Genomic DNA, 27,429 nt, shown 5'->3' with positions numbered 1-27,429 from the left:
ACGTTGTGCCGGCGACCCGGCCGGCTTCCATCCCAAGCTTCGATAGCTTGCGTCGGCAAATGACTTTGTGCGGAGTGGTGCGTTGACCACTCAAGGGTCTGGCATCTGTCTTTTTGTGGATGTGGACTGTCCTGTCAGGATTATCGCATTGAGCAAGCCAGGAGCAAATCGAAACTGGCATTGGCTGTCCCGAGGTTGACCAGTGACTGGAGAGAGTTGCATGATCTGAGACAGCCATGGAGGACGACCCCTGCACATCCATGCGAGTGACATGGCGATACGTGATGGAGGAGGACTGCTTCGGTCTACATCAATGCCTGCAAGCACCAGCAGGTTGTCTCCTTGAAATAGGAAGACGGGCGCTGCAAGCCCTCTGTCAGTGTCAGAATTACTCCACCAAGATCTGACGAGTGGCCCCCTCTTCCGCATGCTTTCTCAGCCGTCTGAGGAAAGGGACAATTTGTCGTCGAGCTGGTGAATACCATGAGGTATGCATCTGTAACTCGCCCACGACGTTCTCGTGGATAATGGACGGCAACGATCTGCTCTAGATATCAACAGAACGTGTCTTTGTGGTATGCGATTCCCTGCTGTGCTGGGTCTAACCCACGAGAGTATTCGGGCTTGCTAGTTGCCTGCGCAGGTTCACACGGACTCTGGCTCTCTCGTGATGCAGAGGGGGAATACACATACTGCCGATGGTCTCTGCATTACTGTCTCATGTGCGTGCCGGCAGCTGGCGGAGCCTGGAGCCTTATGGATCATCAGCGGCAGCCAGGTCCCCTACGCCAGATCTCTACAGGGGACCGTCCCGCCCCCACCAGCGCGGCTTCAGCGCTACTGCAGGCCCCCATTACGTCAAAACCCTGGCAGACTTTTGACGCGCTCGTGAGCCGCGGCGCCGCCAGAGCTAATCGGGCGCGCATACCGCACCCAGCGACGACAATCAATTGATCTGACCCGGGCAACTTTCAGCGCCGCCCGCCGACATTCCCACGACGCCACGCCAACAACGACAGCATCACGACGTCGACATCGTCGCAGCTTGACTCCGACTGCTACGGACTGATCAGGGCACTTGCGAACTATAGTTACCGCCTCACGGGCGCGACTGAAGGACGGAAACACGGGTCGGCTGCAGTGAACACCAGGCTCTGCTTGCGCGGCGGGCAAGATGATGGACATTGATGAGGATGGCATCCTGAGCACCGTCGCTGCTGGCGGCACGATGGACTAGTAGGTGGCGACTCTGATACCTCGAGCCTCCCATGCTCGGCTCGGCTGCCAGCACTTGCTAACGTCTCGGGCGCGAACAGCTCTTTATGGCCTGCCCTCATGCCGCGCATTGTTTCCAGGATAGAAAAGGTGCGCACATGCTTTGCGTCCACGATCGAGCTGTGCCCAGCCTCATCCAGCGCTGACAGGAGTGTGAATTTGACCTACAGATCGCCCGTGACGAGTTTCCCATGCCGCCGATTCCCGAGCCGCTACCATACCCAACCACCGATATCGACGTCGAGGCTCTGCCGGGCTGGATATCGCTGAGGTCAGACTCGCCAGATCCGCAGCCAGCAAGCCCGCGGTCATCGCAAGACACAAACAAGGAGAACTCGCCAGCGCCGAGCCCGCGCTTAGAGGTGCCCATCCCACACGGCCCGGGTCCCGCTGTCGAGCCGATAGCAGGCGCCATAAGCACGACGAGGTTCGCAGAATGGCCGCAGGCCATCGCCATACGGCTCGCCATCATCACAAACACCATCGAGACGCTGTTCACGACATACCCGCCGCACACGATCCAACGGCTGGCAGAGCTTCTCCTCCAGCCCAAGCGGCACTACAAGTCTCTACCTGCATTCCTACACGCCGTCGATCGTGTCGTTCATGTCACCTCTGGACTGAATGTGTATCCGCTCCCTCCCGCCATCTCAGAAAACTTTAGCGGCACTTTACTCTCCAACGGGGTGTCGGAAGGATCAGGTGCCGGCGCCGTTCCCGCGCCTTCTCCATGGGCCACGCCGGGCAGCGACGAGGCTCTGGGCGGTGCCCTCCTGACGCCCATCCCCTGGCTTAGCCAGCCAACAGCAGCGGTAGCTTCGCCGCCAGCCGGATCCTCTGCCACAGCGACGCCCGACACCACCGCCGAGGCAGCAACCCCGACGTCGTCGACGTCGCCAGGATCGGGCTCCGACAACATGGAGGGCCAGGTCCGCACGGAGAGCACGGAGACCATCGAGGGGCCCAACGGCATGGGCAGCGTCGAGACGGTGTCCGTGTCCGTCAACGGCGTCCCGTCCATGGGCGCCCGCGGCGTCGGCGTGACCCAGGGAGAGCTCCTCAGGCAGGAGCAAAAGGCCGGCGTCGTGCCCGTCAGCCAGCTCGTGCCCGGCCACCACGCGCGGCACCAGGGCAACGTGATTATCCAGCAGCGGCTCTCCGCGGCGGCTGCAGGGGCAGGGGCCGGCGCAGGTGCGTCGTCAGGTGCCGCGGCCTCAGCACTGGCGGACAACAACGACAATAACCCCGAAGACGGCGGCGAGCGAGGATCCGAAGGCGACGAAGATCAGAACATGGCGGTGGACAGCGACAACGGCGGTGCCGGCGGCGGCGCAGCTGCTGGCCGCGCCATCGCGTCGGTGCCGGCGATTGACGAGGACAAGCCTCACGCGCGCGGGCCAGAGGAGATTGGCCTCGAGGACACCGGCCTGCAGCCTGACCCGGCCAGCCATGTGGGCGGGGAGACCATTTCGCTCACGACGACCGGCGCGAGCGGGTCAGGGCCAGACATGCAAGGCATCAACGTCGAGGCGGCGGTCGGGCGGAAGGCTGCTGATTCCGGGCACGCAGGCGCTGGCCATCATCACCACCAGCAGAGAACCGATAACATGGACGAGACGCCAGACGCCAAGAACAAGGAGGATGGCGAGCCCGGGACCAAGATGGAGACGGGCGGCAGCGGCAGCACTACCGAGGACGGCGGCGACGCGCCACCGCAGCCTGCCGCCGACAAGATGGACGTCGACAACAACACCGACGACGCCAGGGGCGGCGCCAACACGCCGGCCGGCTCGTCGACGGGCACGATCGGCCGCAGCCGCGAGGGCACGCCGAAGCGCGACGCCGAGGGCGATGCCGGAGCCGAGGATGGAAGCGACGGGGCGAGGAAGAGGCTCAGGACTAGTCCTCCAGCTGCGCCAAAGGCGGCGGCGGCAGCAGCCAACGAGCAGGAGGCCGAAGGAAAGGGTGAGAGCAAGGAAGCTGTTGGCGGTGCTGGGGAGGGAAAGGAGGAGGAGGACGGAGGCTCGGCGTAGAAGACCGAGTAGAAATCCAACTTGGACTATCGTTGACCCAGGGGCGGGGTGTTTCGTCGTTGTGTGCCATGGGCGAAGCACGGTATGCAGCGATGAGTCGGCGGGCATTTCAAGCCGCGCGATGGCGTACCAGAGAAATGGGAAGTACAGCTAGCAACAGCTTACTCGCATACCGGTGCAGAGTAACTTTGGGAGGTGTGGTAGCCGTTGGGGTTATTGTTCTTGCTGCTGCTGCTACTGCTTGCGTCACGATAATGACCTCTTTTGAAAGCTTACTCACAATTTTCATCCTGATGTTGACGAGTGGTTGGCTCATCCCATTTCCAGGTAACGTGCAGATATACGTGCTGATTTAAGCTTCTATCACCTTGCCAACCGTAGATGACTGCTATTCCCTGCCAGTTATTATGCAATCGTCACCTTAGTATCGTGATAGAGATGAGAATTTCTGGAGTCGTGGCCACTGTGGTGCCATGTTCCCAAACACGCCCTTCTCTTTCTCTATGTACTGGCTGACCCGCACAGCGATCTATACACATATATCCCCCGATCGAATTGGATCGTCGTCATCCGTCAATAGGACATCTATACGCCACCACGACCCGGCCATAATCGTCTATCGTCCTGGCAGCCGCATAATCTGCTCCTCCAGCAGCATCTGTGACTTCGCCAGGGGTAACTCCATTCCCATCGCCCTTCGGGGATCCTGCCTGTAGCATGTCCAGGCACCGCTGGTGATATATGTGCCGGCAAGCCAGGACCACGAGCGGGCCCAGATTTTGCGAGGGCTCTTGGCCACCAGAAGCCACCGCCTGTGATGAGGGATCACGTGGGTCTTCCTCGTTGTTCTGACCCATCAGGCCATCTGTTTGTGCCTTAGGGCGCACTACCAAGTCGTTGCTGACGTCGGTGCTCTTGCCCTTGCCTTTACCCTTGCCGGTTAGCCCGTCGTTGACCTCCGCACCACCATTACCACCACCGCCGCCGCCCTTCCACCGGTCAGTTGCCGACCGTAGGGCAAGCTGCTTGGCCGCACGCTTCTGCTCCTCAACGGCCTGCTTTTCCTCCCACGCCTCGAAAACGTTACCGCTCACCCCCGGGCCCCAGACTCTGCTGCCACACGCCTCGCATGTGGAGCCCCTTGATCTCCAGCCGCGCTGGCGGAGCTCGACAGCCTGCTTCACGTTCGCAAAGAGTTGCTGCTCCAGCAGCCGGTTGGACAGCTGGAGAATGTTCTCCTCGTACGCATAAGCTGAGAAGATGGAGGTCAAAACCTGGCGAAGGTCGGCAAGACTGGGTGATGAGGTGGCTGCGGTGGTCAGAAATGCTCGCAGGATGCGCAGGAAGGTTGAACTCCCTCGGCCTGAGCCGCTGAGCACGCGGGTCTTCGCATCCCCGGAGTCCACGCCCTGTGTCGAGGTAGCCGCTAAGAGCGCCGTGAAAGTGTGCTGGACAAGCGACCTGAGCAGAGTAAGCAGCTTCTCAGAGTCAAATACGTGAGAGTAGTCTTCCCCATTCGCTTCCGCGGCCTTGCTGCTATCCAGATATGGAGACAAGCTGCGCGAGATCTTGACCGAAGCATCAATTAGCTCGAGCCACAGCTTCTCGTCGCTGGAGAGCTCCTTATCCGCGGTCGCGGTGGGCCGTTTTGCCAACGCCTTGGACTTCCTAGAAGACTTCATATGGCCCTGGCAAAGCCATATACCGACATGCGTGTACCGTTGCATGGTGTTCAGAATGTCTTCAGCAGCAGCTTGCCGGCTGTCCTCGTCACTGTGCCCCTCCGTCGAGGAGAGTATGCCATGTAATGCCGATTCCAAGGTACCCAAATGTTTGGTCAAACGGGCCATGGCGTCCTGAACCTTGCCGTCACGCGCCATCAGTGTCACGGCGGCATCGATGACATTTGTCTCCTCCATGGTTGGCAGAAGATGGTCAAGCCGCAAATCAGTGTTCTGCACAGAGCCAATGTAATCGGATACATGACTCGGGTCGTGATGGCACATGAGGCGCACATACATTTCCACGAGGTCCCGATCCTGTGATGTGGACTTCGTCGTCGTCCCATCTAACACTGGCTCTAGCAGAGCACGGAGATAGCTGTACTGGAGCGCGGATCCGTCATCCAAGGACTCCAAGAAGTGCTGGTGTAGTTCGGGAGCAAAGTCAGCAACTGTCTGTGCTGTGCGCTCGGCATCCAGCTCGACCAACTCAACTGAGTGCCTCCGCATGGCCACAAGCACGTCCGCCATGCTCTTCTTGGATAATGACGTGTTGGACCTCAGGCATTCAGAGATACAGTCGAAGACGCCGTTGCGATCATCTGGGTCCTCGAAGTAAGCATCTATCAAGTTGCCGTACTGTTCCTCGGTCTTGTAGGTACGCTTCAGGATGCGGAAGAAGCGGGCCTGCTTGAACAACGGAATAATCGAGGCCATGTCCGGTGGCTGATATACTGAAAGCAGATATTCTGCGCTCAGCTGCGCATCCTCGGCCAAGTCTGTGCCCGGGAAATTGCACAGGCCGGCAATCACTCGATTCAGCGTTGAGCCCGAGATCAGCAAGTATTGGGGGAACTTGGGCAGGTTTCGTGCGATGAACATGTCGAGGTAGATCGTATCTTCAGGCGCAAAGTCCTCAGAATTCATGATCTCAAGGAGGATCGAGACCACATATTGTCGATCAACCGTGCGCCCAAAGATTTGCTCCTCTGGAAGATCCACCGTGCTGTTCCCGTTCAGATGTTTCTCGGGAGAGTCATTCAGGAATGAGTCCTCGAAGGCTTCATTGATGGTACTTAGAAAGCTCGGGGCGTCAAACTTGAGAATCATGCGCAAGTACGGGAAGGATGGCTCGACGTCCTCTGAAGGTCTAGTCAGAAAAGGACTTTCACCTCCTTTTGGCCAGGTGATACTTTGTCCAGAGAACAGGAACCAGTATAGTTCTGCTTTTGCCCGCAACGCCCTCGACTCGTCCATCTGGTCTCCAGTCGGGTATATCCTCCCCGTGAGGGTATAGGACAGATAAGGGAACATCTTGAGCGCATTGACACTGAAGATCTCGTTGTTCTCAAGACTGCCAGACGCAACGTATTCCCCGTTTTGCATGAAAGGAACAAGGAGGGACAGCAGGTCGATCAATGGCGTGATGTAGTCGCTCAACGCCTGGTTCCACACATAGATAAGCGCGTCGTAGAGGCTGTGTTGTTTGCAGAGTAGGGTAACCTGGTCAATGTCGAGTGTGGAAGTGTCCATATGCACCAACATATCTTCCAGTCGACTCTCCCAGCCTCTACCAACGAAATGAAGGACTATGGCCTTGACGGCTGCTGGAGGGACAGACGTTATCGCCCTCTCTAGAATGTACGGCTCCAGCACTTCAAGAAAGATGCCTTCAACATCCGCGTCTTCGTACCATTCGTACATCTCGTCGAACAGAAATTCCATGTCGCCTACACTCTGGCAAGCGGTGAAGCACGTCTCAGCGAGCTCTCGCAGGTGGTGGTCGTCACCACTTTGTCGAGTCTTTTGCCGTTGGCCAAAGACATACTTCAGAGACGCGCTCATGATTTCCATGAGTTTGTCGAGGACCATTTGATGTCGCATATCTGTATCCTCGGGGAGACCGATGGTCAACTTGTTTGCATCCCCAGTATAGTATGACGTGGCGAGTTGAATGGCACCGACATAGTCTCCATCCTCCATGAGGGCGATCAGTCGGTCTGCCCAATTGGAGAGAGCTCCTATCGAGACGTCGTTGAAACCCATCAGGAAGATCCGGCCCTTATATGTCTTCAGGCTCATGTAGAAAGCATCGGCCACGACGCCATGCATAGCAACGTCCTCCTCGTCAAGCTGCTCGACCAAGTTGTGGAGTTGCGACGAGAAGATGTCGGCATGATAAATGTGCTTGTGAATGAGATCAAAGGCCTCAGTCATTCGCATGGAGCGATCTTCCAGAACAATCAGGCGCTGGGTTATGGTCAGGACGGTCAGAACCGACCGACTCAGCCACTGGACGGCGACGATGGCTTCCTCGCATTTCCAGCGGCTCCTGGCTCTGAACTTCAGGGTCGGCGGCTTGTCCTTGTCCTCAGACGGTATTTCGTCAATGTCAAGGACGGTCAGAATGTTGGACCAGCAATACACAAGCTTGACCTTTGACATTGTGCTGCCTGTATGCGGATCAGGCACCTTAAGCTTTACTGCTGGGTACCATGCCAGACAGCCACTCATAGCACTATGGGGGGCCACATCCTTGGGCCTCGCAGATTTGTGCTGCGTCTGAGCGATGGGTGTGGTCGACACAATGACCAACAAGTATGGCGTGAGCATCGCAGTGAGTCCCATGGAGTCCGTCATCAACTCCACATTTCCGAGCGGTAACGGCGAGAAGGCCAAAACTGTGCTTGGCTTGAGCGGCTTCCCACTCGACGGAGGCGGTGCGTTGGGGTATCGGCCAAGGATTCGAACAGTCTTGACTGTTCTTCCCAGCGCACCTGTCCCACGTGTCGCGAGATGGGAGAATGCCATGCCACGATCGTCCGCCGACACAAGCGCAGTTCTTCTTGTACCCAAGAACCCAAGATGGGTGATGGCTACATTGGGAAAATGGCCATCCACGGTCCGATTGGCAAGTTGAGAATCCTCGAGATGGGGTATGTCGAGGAATGGGCGGGAAGCACGGCTGGTGTCCCAGATGAAGATATTTCCGTTCGCATGGCCGCCGGCGATAGCAGTTTGGTCCGCCGATATCGCGACTGCGGTGATGGCTCCAGACTCGACAGCTAGCACGAAAAGTCAGCATTCATACAATTTCGTCTGACTTCAAACCACGAACCTTTCGTCCCAGGTCCGATGATGGTCTTGAGGTTCTGATTGTAATCAAACATTAATATTATGCCCTTGGACGTTCCGATGACGATAGACGTGGATACGGCGATGCATGTCGGGGACCCAAAACTCCGCTTCCCAGCCTCGGAGAATGCCTGGCCATTTAGCTTGTTCAGTCGTGTCCACCGCACGACCTCCCAAGGTGGTGATGGTGTCTCCGTATCGGCGCTGTCGAGCTGTATATTACTCGTCAGAGAGACGTTTCGGCTGTGAGCACCCAAGAACGCAGGTGAAGATGGCCGCGGTGATAGACTTGAGGACGAGGGTATCCTTGATTGGAATCGTCGATCGAACGGTCTAAAGGACGGGGTGGGGCTGTTCAGGCCGGGTCGTGAGGCTATCGACGGGAGAAGACTGCTCCCTGGCGAGGACAGAACCGAGCCCTGTGGCGAGTGGGAGTCAGAATACATGTCTCATCCTGGGTCGCGCCGTCTCTGTATCGTAAGAATACATACCTGGACTGAAGGAGAATCGTCTGGGACGGAGAGCAGAGAGTCGATGGGACTACCAGCTCGGCGAGGTAGCCCGTCGGCCGACCCGCTCTCGGAAGCATCGTCGCGGTCTTGTAGCAGGTGCCGATAGCCTTGATTCAGTATGCCATTGACCTGGGCCGGATCACTGTCTGGATTTCTGCGCTCCTCTTCGAGGACCACCGCGAGATGTTCTTGGTCCCCATTGGCAGGCGGGTTGTCATCGCCTTCCTCGTTCTTGACCCCTGTGGTGTTTGCCCTTTGAGCCTCGGGAGCGAGGTCTAGCTGGTCTTCGTTGTCCATGCTGGCAGGCCCATCGTCTCTGATCTGCGCCACAGGCCTCATCGGCCGAACAGCATTGGGTGCTTTGCTCGAGGCGGCGCTCTGTGGACCGTGAGACCTTATCAAGCGTGACGACGGGGGTTCGAATCGGAGCTCTATGTCGCGGCGGGCTGCGGATCGTCGCGGATACGTTGAGAACCTCAACGAGGCAGAATCGCCGTCGGCAGGAAGCGGCAAGTAGGGCGACTGCTGGTCGGCTCTGCAGCAGGCGCTCTGGAGGTGGAGGCGCACGAGTCGAGGGCCGTGTGGTGCTGGAGTGGTGAAGCTGGGTGCTTGCTAGGATGAGGGCTTGGAAGCTCGACAACCAACCCCCAGGAGCTGTGTCGTAATAGCGCCAGGCTCCAGAGTTGCCGGGAGCAAACGATGAACAAAGAGGTACGCGTGGGTGGGTCAGCATGTACCTCGCAGTAGCGCAACTGCCCACGCACCTGCAGGCCAGAGACGTCGTCAGCCGCAGTAGCTCCGCTCCGCAATCAATGTACCTTCCCGTCTGACAGGGGTAGCTGCGCTATCTGGAGATCATCCCATCAACGCCGACAAAAGTCAGGTTTGCCAACAACTTGCACCTGCCACCAACATAAACGCCGTTGTTTGCGTCCATCTGCAGAGGCCTCAGTACCCAGTCACCCCTCCAGCTGCCATCATCGCGTTGCCCAGATCAGCCATACACGACAATCGCATCCGGCGCATTCCGCATCAACCATGTCCTCTATTGGCCCCCAGCTGCCACCACATCTTCAAAAGCGACGGCGCACTCCAGACCAAGACGACGATGCTAGAGAGACAAAGCGTCAGTACGGGCCAGGCTCGCCGCCGCCAGCAAAGGTAGCCCGCATCGAAGCACCCACATCAAACAAAGACGAAATCGATCTCGACAACGGCAGCGACTCGGACGATGGGTTTGGGCCGATACTTCCGCCAGCAGGTCCCGCGCCGGCCCCTACGACGAGGTCGATTGGCCCGACGATGCCTCCCAGGCCACCACCAGCCAACGAGCACGAGGTATCTCTAGACGACGATGACGACGACGATAGCGACACAGGCCCAGCGCCGCCCGCACCGCGACCATCCACAGTAGGAGCAGCAGCACAAGCGCCGCCCGCACAAGCTCAACCACAGCCACACCCACCAACAAGAAGGAACTTCGGTCCAGCACCACCACCAGCCTCCCTCTCGGAACGGCCCGACCACGGCGACGCCGAGTCATCATCCTCAGAAGACTCAGATAGCGACGACGGCTACGGGCCCGCCCTGGCGACGTCATCTTCGCATAGGGCCCGCGCAGCAGCCGCGTCGGCGCAGGCGAGCATCCGCGCCGCCGAGGACGCAGCAGCCGGGCCCAAGCGCGACGACTGGATGCTCGCGCCCCCGCCGGGCGGCGGCGTGTTCCAGGAGAGCGACCCGACGAAGCTCAAGGCGCGCAAGTTCAACTCTGGCCCGCGCGCGGGCGCCACTGCCGCGGCCTCCACCGCGGCCGCGAACGGGCCGAGCAACATCTGGACGGAGACGCCCGAGGAGAAGCGCAAGAGGCTCCAGGACGCCGTGCTGGGCCGCGGCGGCGGCGGCGACACCACCTCTGCAAAGAGCCGGAGCAGCGGTAGTGGGGGACCCGGTGCTGGGTCGTCGGGCGCGGGAGCAGGACCATCCAAGAACGCCGAGGCAGAAGAGGCCCGCAAGCGGCAGATCGAGGCCTACACCGCGGCGGTCCGCGGGAAGAGCCTGTACGAGGAGCACCAGGCCACAAAGGGCGGTAGAGGCGGCAAGATCGAGGAGGAGGAAGACGACCCGAGCAAGCGCGCGTTTGACCGCGAGAAGGACATGAAAATTGCCGGCAAGATCGGCACGGCCCAGAGAAGGGAACTGCTGAACAAGGCCGCCGACTTTGGCGGCCGGTTTGCAAAGGGCAAGTTTCTGTAGATATGGTTCCATGCTGTCCAAACTGTACCAGACGAGCTAGAAGTCGCCTTTTAGAGATCTAAAAAACGGAACTACAAGACGTGTCATTACCCGCAAAGTCACCGCACGTGCCTGGCTGTATACCTGGGTCTTTAGTCAGACGCCACAGGATCAGCATAATGCCAGGGAACTCGCAGGGACGAGTCAATGCGGAGAGGGCAACCAGTCTGCCGTTTAGGTCGAATGTTGTAAGATACTCTCTTGACAAAGGGCAGAAGAGCGGCCCGCATTCCTGCACAATCCCATATGAAGTTCTCGGCGATGAGGACGGACTCAAAAAAACGAGATTTGAATACATCGGGCATCTCATTAGTTCCGGTTTCGGCTGATGTCTGGGCATCTCGGAGTGATGGCACTTGGCTGGCGGGTTGGTATTTACAATATTTCTGAGGGCAACACCAAAAGACGTGCTCGTTACCTCAGGCATCGCTGTTGCTGCTCGGAAGGAACACTTGGGATGAATGCCGGTGAAGCACTCCAAGGGGCTCTTTGAACGCATTCGTCTCCTCATGAGTCACGACTCTGCCAAATCCAAGGAACAATCACACGAGATTCAAAACCGGGAAGGGACATAGTATAAGTACGTAAACCCGTCGAAAGCGTAGATGTATATATTGTGTGATAAATAATCATATGCAAGGCTCAACGCAATGGTCAAAATGGACGAAAATGCAATCAAATTTCCCGGCAGTTCTAATTCCCGGCAGCCGCCGGCGTGGGCCTGACTCCAGCTTCCAGTTGCGACGGCGTTGTCTCTGCCTGCCCATTGGCACCCGAAGCTGTAACTTCAGGGGCTGCCGGAGTTGGCTCGTTGCGGCTTCTGCCAAATCGTGGCATGTTGAAGCGCGAAACACCACGGCCTAGGCGGGACATAAGTCCGTCTTGGTTCGCCCCATCGCCTTGTGTTGCGGACGCTTGCTGGCGACGAGACGGTTGTCGCTCGAAACGCTGGAAGTATCCGTTGCCATAAGCAGGGTCTGATCCAGCGTTCATTGGCGCGACAACACGGCTGCCTCCTCTTGAGCGTCCGGACTCGGCGCCGCTGGCGGCAGCAGCGTTGCGAGAGCCATTGCGTCTGCTCCATGGATTAAAGCTGCGTGTTGGATTTCTTGGCATGTTCATCCGGCCATTGTTACGCGCCGGGTCCGCAGCGCCAGTAACGGTAGTGGTCGTCTCACCCTCGATAGGGGGCGGACGCGGCTTGGGCGTGTAGTAGTCGGCCTTGCACAGCGGGCAGCAAGCTCGTCTATTTGTCAGCCAGGGGTCGAGGCACACAGCGTGGAAAGCATGCCCGCAGGTCAGACCACGAACATCGTCGTCGTCTTCGAGAGTGTCGATGCAGATGGCGCAAGTATCTCCTGGTCCCTCGAGCATCTCGGGTGGCAAAGCGGCATTGATGTGCTCATCATCGTCCTCATCGTCACTTCCATGGCGGTCGTGATCCTTGGGGTCGATGCTGGCGATAGTCTGTGTGCTAGTCAAAGCAGTGTCATTGGTTGTCGGGTTGCCATTTTCGGGTGTCTTGGTCGTGGTGTCGCTGTTGCCATCTGTTGCAGTACTCGTCTGTCCCGCAGGCTTGTCCTCCGATTTGGCGCCAGCGGCGGCAGTCTGCGGGCGTTCATCGACAGAGTCGCGCTCCTTGGGCAACATTTCCGGCACAATACCCTGGACACTCCGTACGCTGTTCGCACGGCTGGGGTGCACAGAAACGCCGCCAGCCGTTGGCAATCCCTCACGGGCGCGGCTCGAAACCCAGGTCTTGTACTTTGTCATTGGGAATTTCTCGTTCACTTCGTCCATGGTCATGAGCTTCTTCTCACGTCTCCGGCGATGGGGTCTTTGAGGCATATTATCGAGATTGATGGGCTCGCCGTTCTCATCCAAGCCGCGCAGCTGGCGGTTGCGTGCATTGTAGCGAAAGCAGTACTTGACACCGACAATGATCCTGCGGCAGTGTTAGCGGATCGAGGTATATACCCGCGAAGGTCGGGCTTTACGAACCAAAGATTGGTGAAAACGACACCGAATCCAAGAGCGACAAAGAATAGCAGCGGCGAGTTGTTGCCTTGGCCGCCTTGGTCACCGGTTGGCGTAGGGCTGGGAGGGCCCAGAGCCGTGGTTGTAGGCGCAAATGACGCGGAGGAGGGCGCCGTGGTTGTAGGCGGCGGCGTCGAGAAGGCTGAGGAACTCGTCGGCCCTGGAGAGAATGGGTCTGTGGTAGCTGTGGATGGCGCAGCTGAGAACGGAGTGCTGGTCGAACTATCAATGGCCTGCCGGACAGCAACTCGAATGAGGGCATTCGCGCCATCCGCCAGGACCTGATTGAGAGCCACCATGATGAACGTGCTTTTGGGAAGCGACGGGGAGATGGTGTGGTCAGGCAAAGACCAGCGATGTTGAGCAATCAGGCCGTCGTCTCAGAAGCCAGCGTCGACGGGGACCGAGCCCAGGCGTTGACGGAGAGAGCAAGAGGGCAACACAGGACCAGGTCTAGACAGAGCGAGAGCCACTGCAAATACTTGACGTTGAGTCGCGACCAGATCAAGCCATGGGACACTTGCTTGTGCTACCGTGGCGAGGGAAAGGGGACACAGCGCGACGTTGCTAGGAATCTGCCGAGAAACCCGTCTGCTGGCAGATTTGACAACTGTTGAAAAGTCCCCCGTGCGCAGTGACGCGGCTCGCGGGATGCCAAAATGGAGGCCCAGAAGTTGGCAGGCGATGGTTGCGCGCCTCGCAGAATTGGTAATTAAGTGAGGAAATAGTGAGGTCAAGCGGCAGAGGCTGGAAGGGCTGGAAAGGGCGAGCGGAGAGGAGAGCGGACGGGGCCCAGGCGTGGTCGACTGGGCTGGGCTGGCTGGCTGGCTGGGCAGCTGGAGTAGAGAGGTGTGGAGAAGGAGCAGCGCAGGCAGGGCAGGGCAGGGCAGGGCAGGGTGAGACTGAGACGTGCAGGGACTCAATGGCTGCAAGCGGGCAGCGATTGGAAAGTGCACCACCACCACCCACCACAAAGTGGGCGAAGCCGACGGCCGACGTGACGGGGGGGTCAGAACCCGCACCAGGGAACGCAAGCTCAAGCCGACCAGGAGCAGCAACAGGCGGCGGACAAGTCACTTTTGGCGCACGAGGGTCCCGCCAAGCCAGCTGACGATTTGTGTTCAGGCCAGGGGCTGTATGCAACCACGCGCTGCCGGCGGTCGGAATTGGGTCGCTACTTAGCGTAGGCGTGCCCTGGGGCGCGATGACTGAGCTGACGAGACTGACGACGGCAACGACAGCGACGACGGGACGGGCAAGTAAGTACGTAGGCGTCACAGACTTTGGGTGGTGTTGGCGGAGACAGGGACCAAGGACGAGCTGCCCTGAAGGAGGTGCGCGGCGAAGAGGGATTGGCCGAGCGCCAAGTCAGCTAGAGCCGATATGGGCAGGCTGGGAGCGCCGGGGGGGCCTAGGCTGGCCGGCGCAAGTGGCTGCCGAGGGTGACGAGAAGCGCGAAGCAGCCAGTCCTGACCTGGTCAGTCAGAATGGTGGTGGTGCTGGGGGGATAACCCGAGGCAAGCCTGGCAAGAGACCAGGGCTTGTGGTTCTGCACTGGACGGCAAGATTTGGGAGCTGGGAAGAAGGCCAGCGACGAGCTGACAAGTGTCGCCAGAGGTGAGATCCGATGCTTGGTACTAGTGTTTAGTGAAGCATCAGAAAGGTCAGACAAGTCGAAGGGGTCGAATGTGTCTGGACAGGATGAGAGCCAACAAGATAAATGAAAGGAACAAACGGCCACGCCGTGCAATTCCAAATGCCGCACACGCGGCTCAGCAGCATTGGCCCCAAACCGGCACCGGATATCGTCAAATCTGAACAATTTGTCACTGCAAGAGCATGCGTGGCCGTAATCAGGCCCGGCTCAGCCTCGCCGTGATCATGCAGTCTAGCACAAGCGCGGCCTAAGGTCGCCAGCTCAGTATCCAAGAGCGTTACATCTATGACCCTCTGAGAGGGCCATCGTCAGCGGTGGCCGTCGTGGTAAGCAGCAGTAAAGGGCGAGGAGCGAAAAGTCAATGACGATGCTAACCCAGAGTGGCGATGCCGCTCCGCCGCTGTGGATCAAGCCCGCGAGCTTTCCCGCAGCAGGTCACGCACCACCATGATCGCCCTCGCAGACAGCACGCGGAGACGTTGGTGCCAGTGCTGGCCATCGGTGCGGAATGCCACCACAGTCAGTGTATCTGGAAACCAGCGACGCCCAAAGCCGGCGATGCCAGGGTGCCGGCATTGTCCAATAAGCCCGGATGTGCAGGAGTGCACCCCGCCACGCTTGGCTCCTCGGGGCACTCTGACAACCCACGCCGCAACTGCGTAGCAGTAGTGGACAAAGCAAGATTTTTTGGTCGCGGGGAATGCTCATCGCTGCAACGGTCAACAGCTCTTCCCCACGATTCACCACGTCAATCTGTCGAGCCAGTGCATTCATGCATCATGGTTCGTGGAGAAGCAACCCCCCACTCTATCGTTGCGTGAAGCCACGGCTTCGAGACACACATGTGCGGAACACGGCCGCATCAAGCACTCCATCTCCGGAAACATAATGCTACCCATAGTGGTCGACACTGAACCACCAATATCGTAGACTTGAAGCAATCCAGTTGTTGTTGTGGTGGCAGTGCATCGCTCATTCGCGGGATGGCGTATTCCAAATCACACCGCAACCCATTTCCTCGTCATCACGCGGCCCTTGGGACTCAAAGATATCGCCACAAGAAAGTTGCCAAGGCAACATGCCAAGACGTTCAGCTGGTCTTGTTGTCTTGTCCTTGGCTCAGTTTCGGTGCCATACACCACGCGATGGGTTTTACGAGTGTTCCTCTGTGCCGCGGCCTACAGTACTGGGTTGCCACAATTCTTTATCGCTCCCGACGGGAGGGGTCACGGGAGCAGCAGCCTCCCCACCAGCATGGCCGACCGTTCACATCGCGGCTGGCCGACGACCTCTGAATGTCTCAGACTTTGGTAATGCTTCAAGCTTCCTTGGCCCGAGGCCAATCTGGCGCAGCCGTTTTAACTGGCCGTCCCAAATCCTGAATTAATTATGAGTCGGAGTTGGGGTACGATCGTATGTAGCCCAACGAGCGCTAGATGACTGATTGAAGGCCTTGGCTCGATCAGATCGTTCACCTACTGATTGGCTGTCGGGGGACCCCTGGGCAAGCCTGGGGACCCCGGACTTGTCTTACTCAGGCATGCTGGTCATTGGATCAAGGAGGATGACTTGATTGTGAAACCTCCCCTGCGCGGTGCCTGCTGTGGGAATCAGGCGATTTTTGGTTTGTTCCCTGTGTCGCGCGGCGGCTGTCTGTTTCTCGAGCTGTCATGCTCCTTGGAACTGAATGCAGAGCGCGCGACAAGCTGAGAGGCGCCCGGAGATTCTGTTGTCACACTCCTTGAAACACCCCTGGCTTGGTTCATCCCAAGTGTCAGGCTTGACTGCGCCAGGCGGGAACACTGGTCTCTGCCGGCCACACTCACACACTTCCACGTAATCCACGCATAGCCGCACATTGTCCCAAAGTGGCAGTGCGTGATCGTGGTCAACACCACATCCCACATACTATGGTAGCAGGGTTCTAAGTGGGCGACTTCGGCCAAGCATCCTCCTCCTCCTCCTCGCTGCCACGCAAGCCACCGGTCCCATGGTTGCACACCATAATCTCGGATGCGGCTTAAAGGTCCTTGTCTGGTATCTATGCTCCTCCCTTGCCTGATGTGGCTTCATATCCAAGTCGACCCAAGGCAAGCTTGCAGCACTAAGAAGATGATGACTCGCGAAGCAATGAGGTTGACTTCTGGCATCTGATAGCAAAGACATTCCTTCCCCTTTCGCCCTGGCCGATCCCGTCACCGAGCCAGCTTTCTGGTTGCTGACCCCGCGCACGCCCGACCCTCCGGCAGGCGCGGCAAGCTTGGCATGGCCGTCTGCAGTCCCTCCCAAATAGTAGCGTCGACCCGAGCCGGCCGGCGGGGGTTGGCCACGACAATCTTTGACGGCCATGCTCCGGGTTGGTTGCTTTTAAATGCCGGCGACGAATGGCCCGGGGCACCCGAGAGGGCACTTGCTCGTGTCGTGCCCGTGGTATTGGCTTGCAGGCCCCGTTGCGGCTTTTTGTGTCGCTCTCGGATGGCGCATCCAATGTGTGCTTGGGTTTTCCCTCACGGCTGGAGCGGAGTTTACAACACGGAAGCTCCGCAATTGTTGTCCGGCTGCATTATTGGCAGGCTCGCCCAATTCTGCACAAACATTAATCACATCACATACATTAGGTGAGCAAAAGCTGACAGCGGGAGGAGATGCAGGGTGGCTCGTGTCCTGTTTCCTGTTACTGCGCCATGCATCCATCAGTGTCTCGGGCTGAGGATGGGCCCAACCTTGAATACGCGGATACAAGAAAATCAAGCTTCGTCGGCAGCGCAAGGGACCATGTCTTAGGTTCACCGCTGGTCATTCAAAAATATCGCGTTTGGCTTAGGACCAATACTTGAGTCAAGGCCGAGTGCGGCTGGGGATTCTGTGCACAATGCTTCCAAGATTTGCCGGAGGTGTGTGATCGCCGGCATTTGTAATACACGTTTTTTTAGTTTTTTTTAGGACATAAGCACGTATAAGCTGCAAGGTCTTCAGGACGTGTGAACCACACATCTGTGCCACAATTCCCACAGCCTTCGCGCAATATCAGTGCTATTAAGCTATGATGACTGGGGATCACCACCAGTCAAGCGGCCGGCATGCTGTGGAAACCAAACCAATGATGAATTCAGGGGGGTACAGCGAACACAGAGGCGGTCCGGAAACAAGGCCGCAACCTCGTGGAAACATCATCCCGAACAATTGATCGCTTGCTGTAAAGGATCTAGCTGCCGAAGATCTGCGGGGAGATAGGTCCGTTGTCGCTCGCCTCTTTTGTTCGGACGTTTCCACCCAGCCTACCATAGGAGAGAGACTCTGCTCACGTCATCCGCAGAAACGGCGTCACTGGTTTGAGCTTAGTTGGGTCGCACTAAAGCTCTCCATCCTCCCTCTGCCGCCGATCACGGACAAGGGGTAATCCTGTGGAGACCGGCTCAAGCGTCTCTCTTCCGTGCCGTGGTATGTGAAGATGACGAGGAGCGAGATCAGCAGACATTGACTCGCTCGAGTGCATGGGGCGTTAGATGGTTCTTGCTTCTCCGACCCAACGCCGAGCAAAAGTGAAAGGAAGTGATCAAAGCTTGCTTAAACCAATCGTCGTTTTGGTGAAGTTTAATTCCTGGCACACGTGACCCCCGCAAACAGACTTTCGAGTACACGCGCGGTAGTCTGGCACCGCGGCGGAGGTGGCTTGGCAGTGGCCTGACATGGACCAAGCGGTCGATACCCGCCACTGAGTATGTGGCAAGTTATGTATTTGTGGCTGTATTGTGCTTCTCGACAGGCACTGAACGGTGCTGGGTCTGGTGGCTCGTGGTCTAAAGAGCGCCGCGTGGTAGTTCCGGAGCAGCAGCCGGCTGAGATGAGGATTCCTGTCGCCGCTGCCCACTCACATCGGCTAATAGTTGCGATGGTGTAACAACAATTAGAATGCATTTCGTGATTGGCAGGCTGTGAGCAGTCACCCACCAGCCGGTGAGGCTGTGTTGAGGTATGAATTCGGGGTTTACCCATCCTCCACTAGCGATGCGAAGCACAGTATCGTCCTGGTGTTGTCTTTTTCGACCTTGGATAATTCTGCTTCTGATTCCGTGAAAGGCCATACCCGACAATTTCTGTATAACTCCGTACGGCTGACACCGGGCTAGTTTATCGCCGAATTATTCGTCCCATCGGAACAGCCCAGGTCGCTGGATTGTCTAAACGGAAGTCAAGACGAACGGTAAACTTCCCTTCGGGTTCGTCGCCGTTGATATAATGTGACGGGAACCGTTGGCGGAGCGTGCTCAAATTCCAGAGCGTACTTGAACTTATCCACAGTTTAACCACGATACAGTGGGCATTTAGTGCGGGGATGTGAGAACGTCTAGTCTATATTCCCGTCGAGATTGGCCCAGGAAATTTGAACGAGCGGGAGTAAGTTTGGTACCGTTGCTGATCCAGGTGCGAGCGACCATCTCTGCATCGACTCGATAAGAAATAAGTAATCCGAAGGTACGTGAACAACTCCAAATACACGAACTATCAAGCCATAGGACATCCGAAGCTCCATGATTCTTTCGACTTCTACCACAGAATACTCCGAATTTCTTCGTAATGGCCTCAGACACGGAGTTGATGAGGCCTATATACGACGAGACGAATGCGACCAACTTAACACTGATGTTCTATGCGTGTACGAAAATGAGACGATGGGTCTATGCAATCAAGGCGAGCCGAAACCTCTGTGCTGTGAGTGATGATTGCCACCTTGCTTGAAGGTCATGACACAAGGCGGCTCTGACGTTGGTCAGCAAGGTCGAATAAAAAGGTCATACCGCGGAAGCGCTGGATATGCGCAGCCATGGGAGTATCGAAGGGGAGCCAAGCGAGTAGGTTCTGACCAAGACCCTCCTCGCTAACAGTCTTCATAACAATCGTGAACCTGTCAAAGTTGATCTAGGCATAACGGGCTCAACCGGTATTGGTCTCTATCGTGACAAACGCCTTGGTGGAGGGCTCTTTAAGTCCTCGCATCGCGGCAGACGTGCATGGCGGCCATGACGGCGCAGAGGCCTGATTATCTGTGGTGCCATTGAGTATCAGTGTGAAGACGACGCGAAGAGAAGCAGAAAGAAAGAAAGAAAGAAAGAACGGAGCTTGAAATCAAGTTGTTGGGTTCGGTCCCCAGAGGCACGGAGTCGATGCGACCAGCCGTGACCCACGCTGCCGGCGCCCCACTTGCTTCCGTCGCCGTTCGACTCTACCACCTCCGACTGAAGAACTCGTCCGGCACTCCTTCCGCGTATTCTGCTCCGACTGGCAACACAGCACCATCTCACCTTCACACCGAGACCGGCTGCCATCCTTGTGCTTCAACCCATCTCAACTCACTCTCTTATCACTCCTTCATAGTTTCCCACTAGCAATGGCGCCAACCCAGCTCCCGTCATCGGGGAACCCACTGTGAGCCACTCCCCAGCCCCAGAGCCGCCGCCTGGCTGCTAAGAAGCACTCTGTTGAGCTAACATGTTCCTGCAGAGTCTTTTTCGACATCACACTTGGAGGTAATCCAGCCCAGCTCATAACTCGCCTCACGAATCAAAGCGTTGTCAAATTTCAGCACGCATCTACCCGGCCCCGGATCCCGGTGCAACCGCCTAGCTAACACCACCCGCTCGTCGTAGGCGAACCTCTGGGGCGCATAACTTTCGAGCTCTTCAAGGACGTCGTCCCCCGCACGGCAGAGAACTTTAGACAGTTCTGCACCGGCGAATCTCGCAACAGCCGCGGCCTACCTCAGGGCTACAAGGGGAGCAGATTTCACCGCATCGCAAGTCATCCCAGTCTTGCTTGTTCTTCGTCTTCGTCTCGTAGTAAATCAAGACGAGTCCATTTCTGACTAACCTCAACCTCGTAGATCAGCGGCTTCATGCTCCAGGGCGGCGACTTCCTCAACGGGGACGGAACGGGCAGTATTGTATGTCGTCTTTGTTCTCTTGTCTCAAGGCATACGGCGGTCGCGCGCGTTGAGCGAATCTCTATAATGACGCGGCGCTAATGGCTTCTTGTATGACAAACACATAGTCCATCTACGGCACGAAATCGTTTGCCGACGAGAACTTCAACCTGAAGCACACCGAGAAGGGCCTGCTCTCCATGGCAGTACGTTTTCTCTTTCTTTTCCTGTTCTTGGCAAGGCACATAACATGCAGCCCGTCGTGCTCCCCACCTCCTTCATTTTGTCCGATGTTCGACGGGCGGAGAAATCATTTCCTTTTCAAGCTCCCACTGACTGCAATCCATCTGGGGAAACTGGGTGCTGACTGACGAACAAAACCCAACAGAACTCTGGCCCAAACACAAACGGCTCGCAATTCTTCATCACCACAGTACCCACGCCACACCTGGACGGCAAGCACGTCGTCTTTGGCAAGGTCGTCCAGGGCCTCGATATCGTCGAGAAGCTTGAAAAGACAAAGACTGGCAGGCGCGGACGGGATGTGCCTGATCTCGACGTCATTGTCGCCCAGTGCGGTGAGATGTAGGAGAGGCGCCGCAAGATGGTTACGGCCATCTGAGGGAGTCATGTCGATACAGGGGACACACGGAAAGGTGACGGGTGAAAATACTAGTCTAGTAAAACGCTACGTGTTTGAAAATTGTGCAATGACAAGCGCAGAAGCCCAAGATTCCAAGAAAAAAAGCTGATCCAAAAACGCCAAGTCACCAAAACTACTAAATCATGGAAAAGTACCGCAACGTGATATCCCTCTTACGCCGATTCCCTGAGATAACTGATACGACTTTGCGCCTGCTCCACCATGCTACAAGACAATCTCTCTGGCATCCTTAATGCTGCACTCCCCGGGGCAGTAGGGACACTTGAACGTCCTGTTACCCTTGGCAATCTTGATCAGACTCTCCTTGGCCAGCACGTGGCCGCAGGTCAGAATCATCGGCGGGTTAATGTCGGTTGACTGCTCCTTGCTGACGGGACACACGAAGATGGAATGATATACCATGCTCTTCGGCAGCGGCGTCTCGAATGCGAGCTCGTTGGTCGTCGTCCACTCGGTGCCCTTGGCCTTGCCGATCGATGTGTATTTGACGAGCTGCGGCAGGGCGAGCGATCCAGCAGTGGCCGCCACGTACAATGGCGACTCGGCAGACAAGCCGAGCAGGGAGCAGAACTCGCGGGTGAAGGACGCGGCCACCTCTTCGAATGCCAGTGATATGTCAAACACCGAGCGGTACGGCGACGTCGCGAGGTTTGGCGAGTATACGATCGCGCCGCTGAGCTTCTGGATCTCCTTCATGTGGCGTTGCTGGAAGTGTCCAAAGTTGTCCCGCGCATACGCGAGTGCCCCCGGCACGCCGTTACCTGGCCCGCTAGGCAGCCCGTTGATAGAAGGGCCCTTGAACAGCCAGATGAACTGGAGCTTGCACAGCTCGAACTCGAGATTGGAGCCACGGGCCTCGAGCTCGGCGTTGTTTGCCCGAGCCCACTCTATTGCCGGAAGGAGGTCGTGGTCCTTGAGAGATGACAGGATCGAGTACATATCTGAGAACTGGCTTTGCAGGGCCTGCGACTGCAAAGCGGTGAGGTCGGCCGGAATATCGGCATCCGTGATCATGGCATCTCCGCCAGAGGCACTCTCGTCATAGCTGGCGTGATGCAGCGTGGCGGAGGGCGAAGGCGCATCCTCCTGTTCCGGCTGGACCTCGTCGATGAAGGTAGATGCCACGTTGAACTGCCCCTCGCGCAGGAGGTGCATGGCGATTGCGCGATTGATGAGGTGCTGGTGTGCCTCCATGGGGTCGTGGTCGGTGGGCAGCTCGCCCTTGACCTTGGCGAAGGCGCCCTTGAGCGACTTGTTGAAGTCATTCTGGGCCTTGTGGACCTTTTTCAGGTCGGTGTTGAGAGCTTCAAGTCCCTCCCGGACAGGGTTCTGGAGCTTGGTCAGGGTCAGGCCGGTGGTGTGCGGTTCGCTCGCTGTCGCGATCCGTTCTTTCGCAGCGAGCAGCAAGTCGATGAGCTTGTCGACATCTTGGACGGCATCTGAGAGCTTCGCAGAGCTCGCGAGCTTCTGCACATCCTTCTCAAGCTGGAGCATAGACATGGTGACGGTGACGGTGACGGTGACGCCGGCAGCCAGGCGAGTTGCTCTGTACTTTACGACGATGCTACCGAGTTGAGCTCCGGCACGACATTCAAGAAGCGGTATGTGGTACGAGCCTCATCTTATGCCCGTGGTGAGTGTCCTGAGCCTCTTGTCCTGCAAGCTGGCAGATCTGGCAGTGAGATGCGTGTCCCTGGTTCCGGTGAAGTTGCGCCTGATACCTGTGAGGAGTCCGAGGGGTGTTGTTCCCTGTCACAGTAGGATCGGATCGGAGTTGTCGTTGGGGCTGGTTGTGCACCGACAGTGCTTGAAAGCACGGCTGCACTGGGGTTTGCTGGTGAGAGAGCGTGAGCTGCTCGGGAGAATGACGCATGACCGCATAACCCCATAACTGGAACCCCACCACAGCTACCCCTGGCTGATCGGACAGTGGCCCTCCAGGCCTGTTATGCTGCTGCAATTGTGCACATGCCTTCCCACGACCCTGCACTGTGTCTGTGCGATCGTCACATGCCCAGGTGCTCCAGCAGAGCTCAGGGCGCCAGGGACGACGACGCCGTGTCTCCTGTCGGGCCAAATACACCAACAACCTGCCTGGCATCCAATCGTTCCCCTCGTCGCCTACGCGCCGCTTTTGGCGACACCTGGAATCCTGCTCGAGGGCGTGTGGCCTACTGATCCCGGTTACAACCACTGCAGACGCACCATGACCTCTGCTCAAAACCATCGATCCCGCTGCCGGTAGTGATTGCCGCTCTGCAGATGCCGACTGCCGACGACGACCATGGAGTTCCAGCTGCATCTGCCTGCCGCTTTCGACAGTCGAGCCCGCCGCAGCCTCGAGGCGGCACGCGCGAATGCACAGCTGCAGCCGAACGGCCGCCTCACGAGCTCGAACAGCGTCGCTGCTACACCGATTATGGAGGTTGACCGCCAGCTGGGGTCTATGGGAGGAACACCCTTGCCGGCTACGGATCGAAGAGTACTCGTCTTCCCAGATCCTGTGGCATTCAGGTACGTTCTCATGCTGCCCTCATGCTTCCACGAGCGCCTGCTGACTGTGACCTTCTCATAGATACCTCCTCGACGATCCCTGTGTCGCTGTGGTTCATCGAAAACAGCGCCTTGAAGGCTACGAGCTGTACCTCGTGGAGCAATGGGCCTGCTCACGTATACAGCCGACGACCGTCATAGTGACATATACAGGCGACAACACACAGTCGGTGGTTGTCGGTGTGCTGAGCGTTCCTCGTGACGAAACTACCTGGTCCGACTCGCTTCGTGTGTACATGAAGGCAGTGCAGCAGTATCATGCGCGACCCAAGGATACTCCATTGGGGGAGCTTATGGTCACCAACCTCAGTAGCTTTCCGTCCGCCTTGACAGTCATTGCAGTGCCGGAGGGCGACATCAAAAAACACCGTAATGCATTCGTTGTCAACGAGAACCTGAAACGACTTGGATGCTCCGGAAGGTCTGGAATGTCTTTGTCTGAGCCGTCGGCAGCAGCAAGGGCCAAGTTCTACCAGCTTTACAAGGTGAACGACAAGATTCCCTTTGACCAAGCTGTCGTGGAGCTTGTCAAGCTGTGTCAGGTTGCTCTGTATCTGTTCGATACGCTGCATGCCGCTTATGTCGACGGTCTTCTGTGCGATATCACAGAGAGGGCGCTGACGGACTGGTGGACGGAGTTTGGTGCCGACTATTACAGTATGGAGCCTGCTGATGGCATCCTGGGCCCAACTACGGTTGCTGCACTCCTTGGGCTTTGCGCAGGCGCACGAAATCGCCTAAGTTATCTCAACGCACCTGTGGCGAAGGATGTCTTTGACGTCGACGCAACGGAGCGCGGCATCTCGTACTTCCAGAAATACCAGAAGCTCGAGCGCTCCCGGAGGTTAGATCGGCAAACGATGCACAAGCTGCACAACACAACCGCAAAAGCGGCCGCCGGTGAAGGCTGGGGCGTGCAAAAGGCTGTCAAGTCGACAGTCACCGAGATTGGTGGCAAGCGAGGAGAGATTGTGCTAGGTATGGTGGGTGGCCGCGACAAAGGTGGCATTGGAGACATCGAGACCCTTGATCTCGACCGTTTCATCAGTCTTGCGTCTGGAGAACGCGCCAAGTGGCTCTGGTTGGGAAAGCCGAAACGTCCAGGCGCCGACTACAACAACAACAACAACAACAACGAGCGCGGCTCTCCCGAGCGCGATGTACAGCCCGTTGTCAAAGATGAGAACGGTGCTACGACCAAGAAGCCGCAAATCACGCCAATAGATGACTTAGCGGATCCTCTTCGGAAAGACGAAATGTCTGATGTCTACGCGACTCCGGCTCCCGGCTCCGCGATCAGTGTCAATGACAGCCCTGGCAATAAGGATCAGCTTCGACGGGGTGTCCTGAAAAGCGTGGCAAGGGATGCTCGCTCGGGATTGGGTCGTATCAAAGACGCAGTCAGTGGCACAGGGAGATCTCATGGCAGCCGTCCATCGCGGGATGACCCTGACGCCTTGCTTTCTCCCAGTGCCCATTCTTCCGTGGCGCATCTGACATCGCCCGGGACTGGGCCAACCCCGATCAATCGCGCATTCACATGGAAAAACAAGCCAGAGGAGTATCTGGCTTCGATGAGGGAGATGCACAACGAGTCGACCCCTTCGTCGACCAATCCCGAGGTGGCGGATGATGGTCCCCGGGCCAATAATCGAAACGCAGCAGGCATGATCGTCGAGACCAGTGACTTTGCTATGAAAGAGTCAGGCCAATCACATGCGCCTTCTCAACCACACGGAAGTTCAGATACACAGCTTGATCCAGTAGCCCCGGAATCTTCCGTGGCTAACTCGACCGCGGACGAGGGCGAGCTGACGCGCCGCAGAACTCGAGAAAAGCTACCGATGCCGCCCAGTCTGCGAGAGCCCGCTACACTGCACCGTCGCCAAAGCCTCATGCTTCCGAGCGAGCTCCAAGACCGAGTACCAGAAGAAAATAGGTGGCCCCGCCGCATGTCCTTTGGCGATGCAGAGCAGGCTGTTCTGCGTTGGGAACCGGTAATCTCTCTGGTGAAGACCTCCCCGTCAGGCATAGAAACGCCTTCTTCCGAACAACTCGGCCTTGGCGAGATAGCAGCAGCACTCTACAATGAGATCCGGCATACCAAGACAAGTATCGAGCCCTGGGTCATCAAAAAGATTGGGGCGGTCCAGGACATGGAAAACCACTACTCTGAGCAAGCAGAAGAGTTGGAGGCGCTGTATCTGCAGCAAAGCGATGCCTTCCGACAGGCCAAGCACGACTCACAAGCCTTGCTTGCACAGGAGAGATCGCACTTGACCGAAGCGTCTGGCAATCTGAAAAATCTGCTCAACCGCCTAGAGTATGAGCTTGCGATTCTATCCTCTCGTGTGCAGGACGTCGAGGACGGAGTAACCAATTTTGAAGCTCAGGTGGTGGATATGGAGAGGCGTGCAGACGAGCTCAAGATCGAGCTGGAGACTGAGACTTGGCTCCACTGGGCAGTCAGGACTCTGACAGGCATCGGTACTGGGCCGAATATTACTCAGGGAGTCAAGAAGCCAATAAACAAGGAATAGCCATCGCAGGGATACCCGGGCTTTGTTCTTAAAACGTATGATACCCATAGAACATTTCGTTAGTTGAAGTTATTTTGTGCAGTGGTAACATTTAACATTTGTCCAAGTTAAACGGCTTATCATGCCACCCCAGGACAGCTAGGCCCAATCCACAACTGGCAGATTGGTGAGGTGATATTAGCCACGCGGTATTGACGGGGCTCTTGCACCTGAAACGAGGATAGTCTACAAAATGAAGGAGAACGGCATCAACAGTTTCTACTCTTGATGATACAGCAAGTTGCGTAAGAGGAGGGATGATAATGCGGACGACCTTAGTCATCGATGTTGTTGGTTCTGAAGTTCTCTGCCAATGGGAACCAGTCCTGCTGGAGCACACCATGCGTCGAGTGGAGCACGCACGTGACTCCACCCGCTTGTAGCTATGTACCTTACATTTGAGGGCCATCATTGAATTCGCCTGGATGAGTCCTGGGATAGATTGGCTGCTCAGGCTCTCGCCCTGTCCCTGGTCCACTGCCTGCAGAACCCAGGTATCCATTTATGGGCTTGAGCCTTGTGTCGAATCGAATAGTCTTTCTGCGTGTGTTCCATCCGGATGCGTCCTTTCAAGTTACCTGGACCCGAGTCGTCGATGCCGATTGAGTTTTGTAAGCTGCGAACAGTTGCGTTGTTTGGGCACTCTGCCAGTTGGCCCAAGGGTGCAAGGCTTGTAAGTCTGGAGGACCAAGGTTGTGGCAGCTGGCAGGACGATTACGTCTTGATCCCCAACAAATCGCCTGCCCTGCCATCCCTGGACGAATCCACAATAATTCTGGAGATGCCTGCGGGGGGCTATTAGGGACTTGCCACGATACCTGCCATGTGGGAACCTCGAAGGGCTTGGAACCGGAAGGACTTGCTAATCCAGGTGCCCAGGTGGTGCGAGTTGCATGTGCAGAGAGATGGCTGGCTGGCTGCCCGAACGGAACAAGGACGATAGCAGCTCGGGCATGGACGGTGTTAAAGGCGCGCAGGCAAGCATGACGGCTGAGAGAGCGCACTGCAGGTGATCCGAGGGGACCCGCCCTGCCCGAACCGGGACCTGGTA

The 27,429-nt window shown here is 57.3% G+C and overlaps 8 protein-coding genes across 8 annotated transcripts; 4 read left to right on the top strand and 4 right to left on the bottom strand.

Annotated features, from left to right (window-relative positions):
* Nucleotides 1–1,257: 1,257 nt before the first annotated feature.
* Nucleotides 1,258–3,622, top strand: B0I36DRAFT_141647 (uncharacterized protein). The gene is made up of 2 exons (XM_046148380.1): nt 1,258–1,365; nt 1,446–3,622. Exons 1-2 carry the CDS (start codon nt 1,336–1,338, stop codon nt 3,306–3,308), a joined length of 1,893 nt encoding a protein of 630 aa, XP_046010466.1. The 5' UTR covers nt 1,258–1,335; the 3' UTR covers nt 3,309–3,622.
* Nucleotides 3,623–3,874: 252 nt separating this feature from the next.
* B0I36DRAFT_246399 (Golgi CORVET complex core vacuolar protein 8-domain-containing protein) lies at nt 3,875–8,973 on the bottom strand (the record flags this gene model as incomplete). The annotated part of the gene is made up of 3 exons (XM_046150229.1): nt 3,875–8,094; nt 8,148–8,583; nt 8,656–8,973. 3 exons carry the CDS (start codon nt 8,971–8,973, stop codon nt 3,875–3,877), a joined length of 4,974 nt encoding a protein of 1,657 aa, XP_046010465.1.
* A 604-nt stretch (nt 8,974–9,577) lies between these two features.
* B0I36DRAFT_327594 (uncharacterized protein) lies at nt 9,578–11,052 on the top strand. Its single transcript, XM_046154493.1, has one exon. It carries the CDS (start codon nt 9,715–9,717, stop codon nt 10,927–10,929), a length of 1,215 nt encoding a protein of 404 aa, XP_046010464.1. The 5' UTR covers nt 9,578–9,714; the 3' UTR covers nt 10,930–11,052.
* Nucleotides 11,053–11,661: 609 nt separating this feature from the next.
* Nucleotides 11,662–13,304, bottom strand: B0I36DRAFT_364836 (uncharacterized protein; the record flags this gene model as incomplete). The annotated part of the gene is made up of 2 exons (XM_046159042.1): nt 11,662–12,913; nt 12,970–13,304. The coding sequence occupies 2 exons, from the start codon at nt 13,302–13,304 to the stop codon at nt 11,662–11,664; spliced, it is 1,587 nt and encodes a 528-aa protein (XP_046010463.1).
* Nucleotides 13,305–19,701: 6,397 nt separating this feature from the next.
* On the top strand, nt 19,702–21,249 carry B0I36DRAFT_327584 (putative U-snRNP-associated cyclophilin). Its single transcript, XM_046154492.1, has 6 exons — nt 19,702–20,089; nt 20,165–20,190; nt 20,311–20,456; nt 20,544–20,603; nt 20,711–20,788; nt 20,971–21,249. Exons 1-6 carry the CDS (start codon nt 20,052–20,054, stop codon nt 21,169–21,171), a joined length of 549 nt encoding a protein of 182 aa, XP_046010462.1. The 5' UTR covers nt 19,702–20,051; the 3' UTR covers nt 21,172–21,249.
* Nucleotides 21,250–23,063, bottom strand: B0I36DRAFT_327582 (CTLH/CRA C-terminal to lish motif domain-containing protein). The gene has a single exon (XM_046154491.1). It carries the CDS (start codon nt 22,744–22,746, stop codon nt 21,451–21,453), a length of 1,296 nt encoding a protein of 431 aa, XP_046010461.1. The 5' UTR covers nt 22,747–23,063; the 3' UTR covers nt 21,250–21,450.
* Nucleotides 23,064–23,692: 629 nt separating this feature from the next.
* Nucleotides 23,693–26,339, top strand: B0I36DRAFT_246901 (uncharacterized protein; the record flags this gene model as incomplete). Its single annotated transcript, XM_046150262.1, has 2 exons — nt 23,693–23,760; nt 23,822–26,339. 2 exons carry the CDS (start codon nt 23,693–23,695, stop codon nt 26,337–26,339), a joined length of 2,586 nt encoding a protein of 861 aa, XP_046010460.1.
* Nucleotides 26,340–26,385: 46 nt separating this feature from the next.
* Nucleotides 26,386–27,028, bottom strand: B0I36DRAFT_141570 (uncharacterized protein). Its single transcript, XM_046148379.1, has one exon. The coding sequence runs from the start codon at nt 26,878–26,880 to the stop codon at nt 26,431–26,433; it is 450 nt and encodes a 149-aa protein (XP_046010459.1). The 5' UTR covers nt 26,881–27,028; the 3' UTR covers nt 26,386–26,430.
* Nucleotides 27,029–27,429: the final 401 nt, after the last annotated feature.

Source organism: Microdochium trichocladiopsis (assembly GCF_020744255.1).
Source record: "Microdochium trichocladiopsis strain MPI-CAGE-CH-0230 chromosome Unknown B0I36scaffold_7, whole genome shotgun sequence".
NCBI lineage: Eukaryota > Fungi > Ascomycota > Sordariomycetes > Xylariales > Microdochiaceae > Microdochium > Microdochium trichocladiopsis.
This window is presented reverse-complemented; position numbering and strand designations above follow the sequence as displayed.

What these genes read in the sequence shown, in the direction of transcription:
- B0I36DRAFT_327594 (XM_046154493.1), top strand. Translation starts at nt 9,715, where the DNA reads ATGTCCTCTATTGGCCCCCAGCTGCCACCACATCTTCAAAAGCGACGG.
- B0I36DRAFT_141647 (XM_046148380.1), top strand. Translation starts at nt 1,336, where the DNA reads ATGCCGCGCATTGTTTCCAGGATAGAAAAG. An exon ending in TTGTTTCCAGGATAGAAAAG is followed by an intron (nt 1,366 to 1,445) that starts GTGCGCACATGC and finishes TTTGACCTACAG; the next exon opens with ATCGCCCGTGACGAGTTTCC.
- B0I36DRAFT_141570 (XM_046148379.1), bottom strand. Translation starts at nt 26,880, where the DNA reads ATGGATACCTGGGTTCTGCAGGCAGTGGACCAGGGACAGGGCGAGAGC.
- B0I36DRAFT_327582 (XM_046154491.1), bottom strand. Translation starts at nt 22,746, where the DNA reads ATGTCTATGCTCCAGCTTGAGAAGGATGTGCAGAAGCTCGCGAGCTCT.
- B0I36DRAFT_327584 (XM_046154492.1), top strand. Translation starts at nt 20,052, where the DNA reads ATGGCGCCAACCCAGCTCCCGTCATCGGGGAACCCACT. An exon ending in TTTCGACATCACACTTGGAG is followed by an intron (nt 20,191 to 20,310) that starts GTAATCCAGCCC and finishes CGCTCGTCGTAG; the next exon opens with GCGAACCTCTGGGGCGCATA. An exon ending in GGGACGGAACGGGCAGTATT is followed by an intron (nt 20,604 to 20,710) that starts GTATGTCGTCTT and finishes ACAAACACATAG; the next exon opens with TCCATCTACGGCACGAAATC.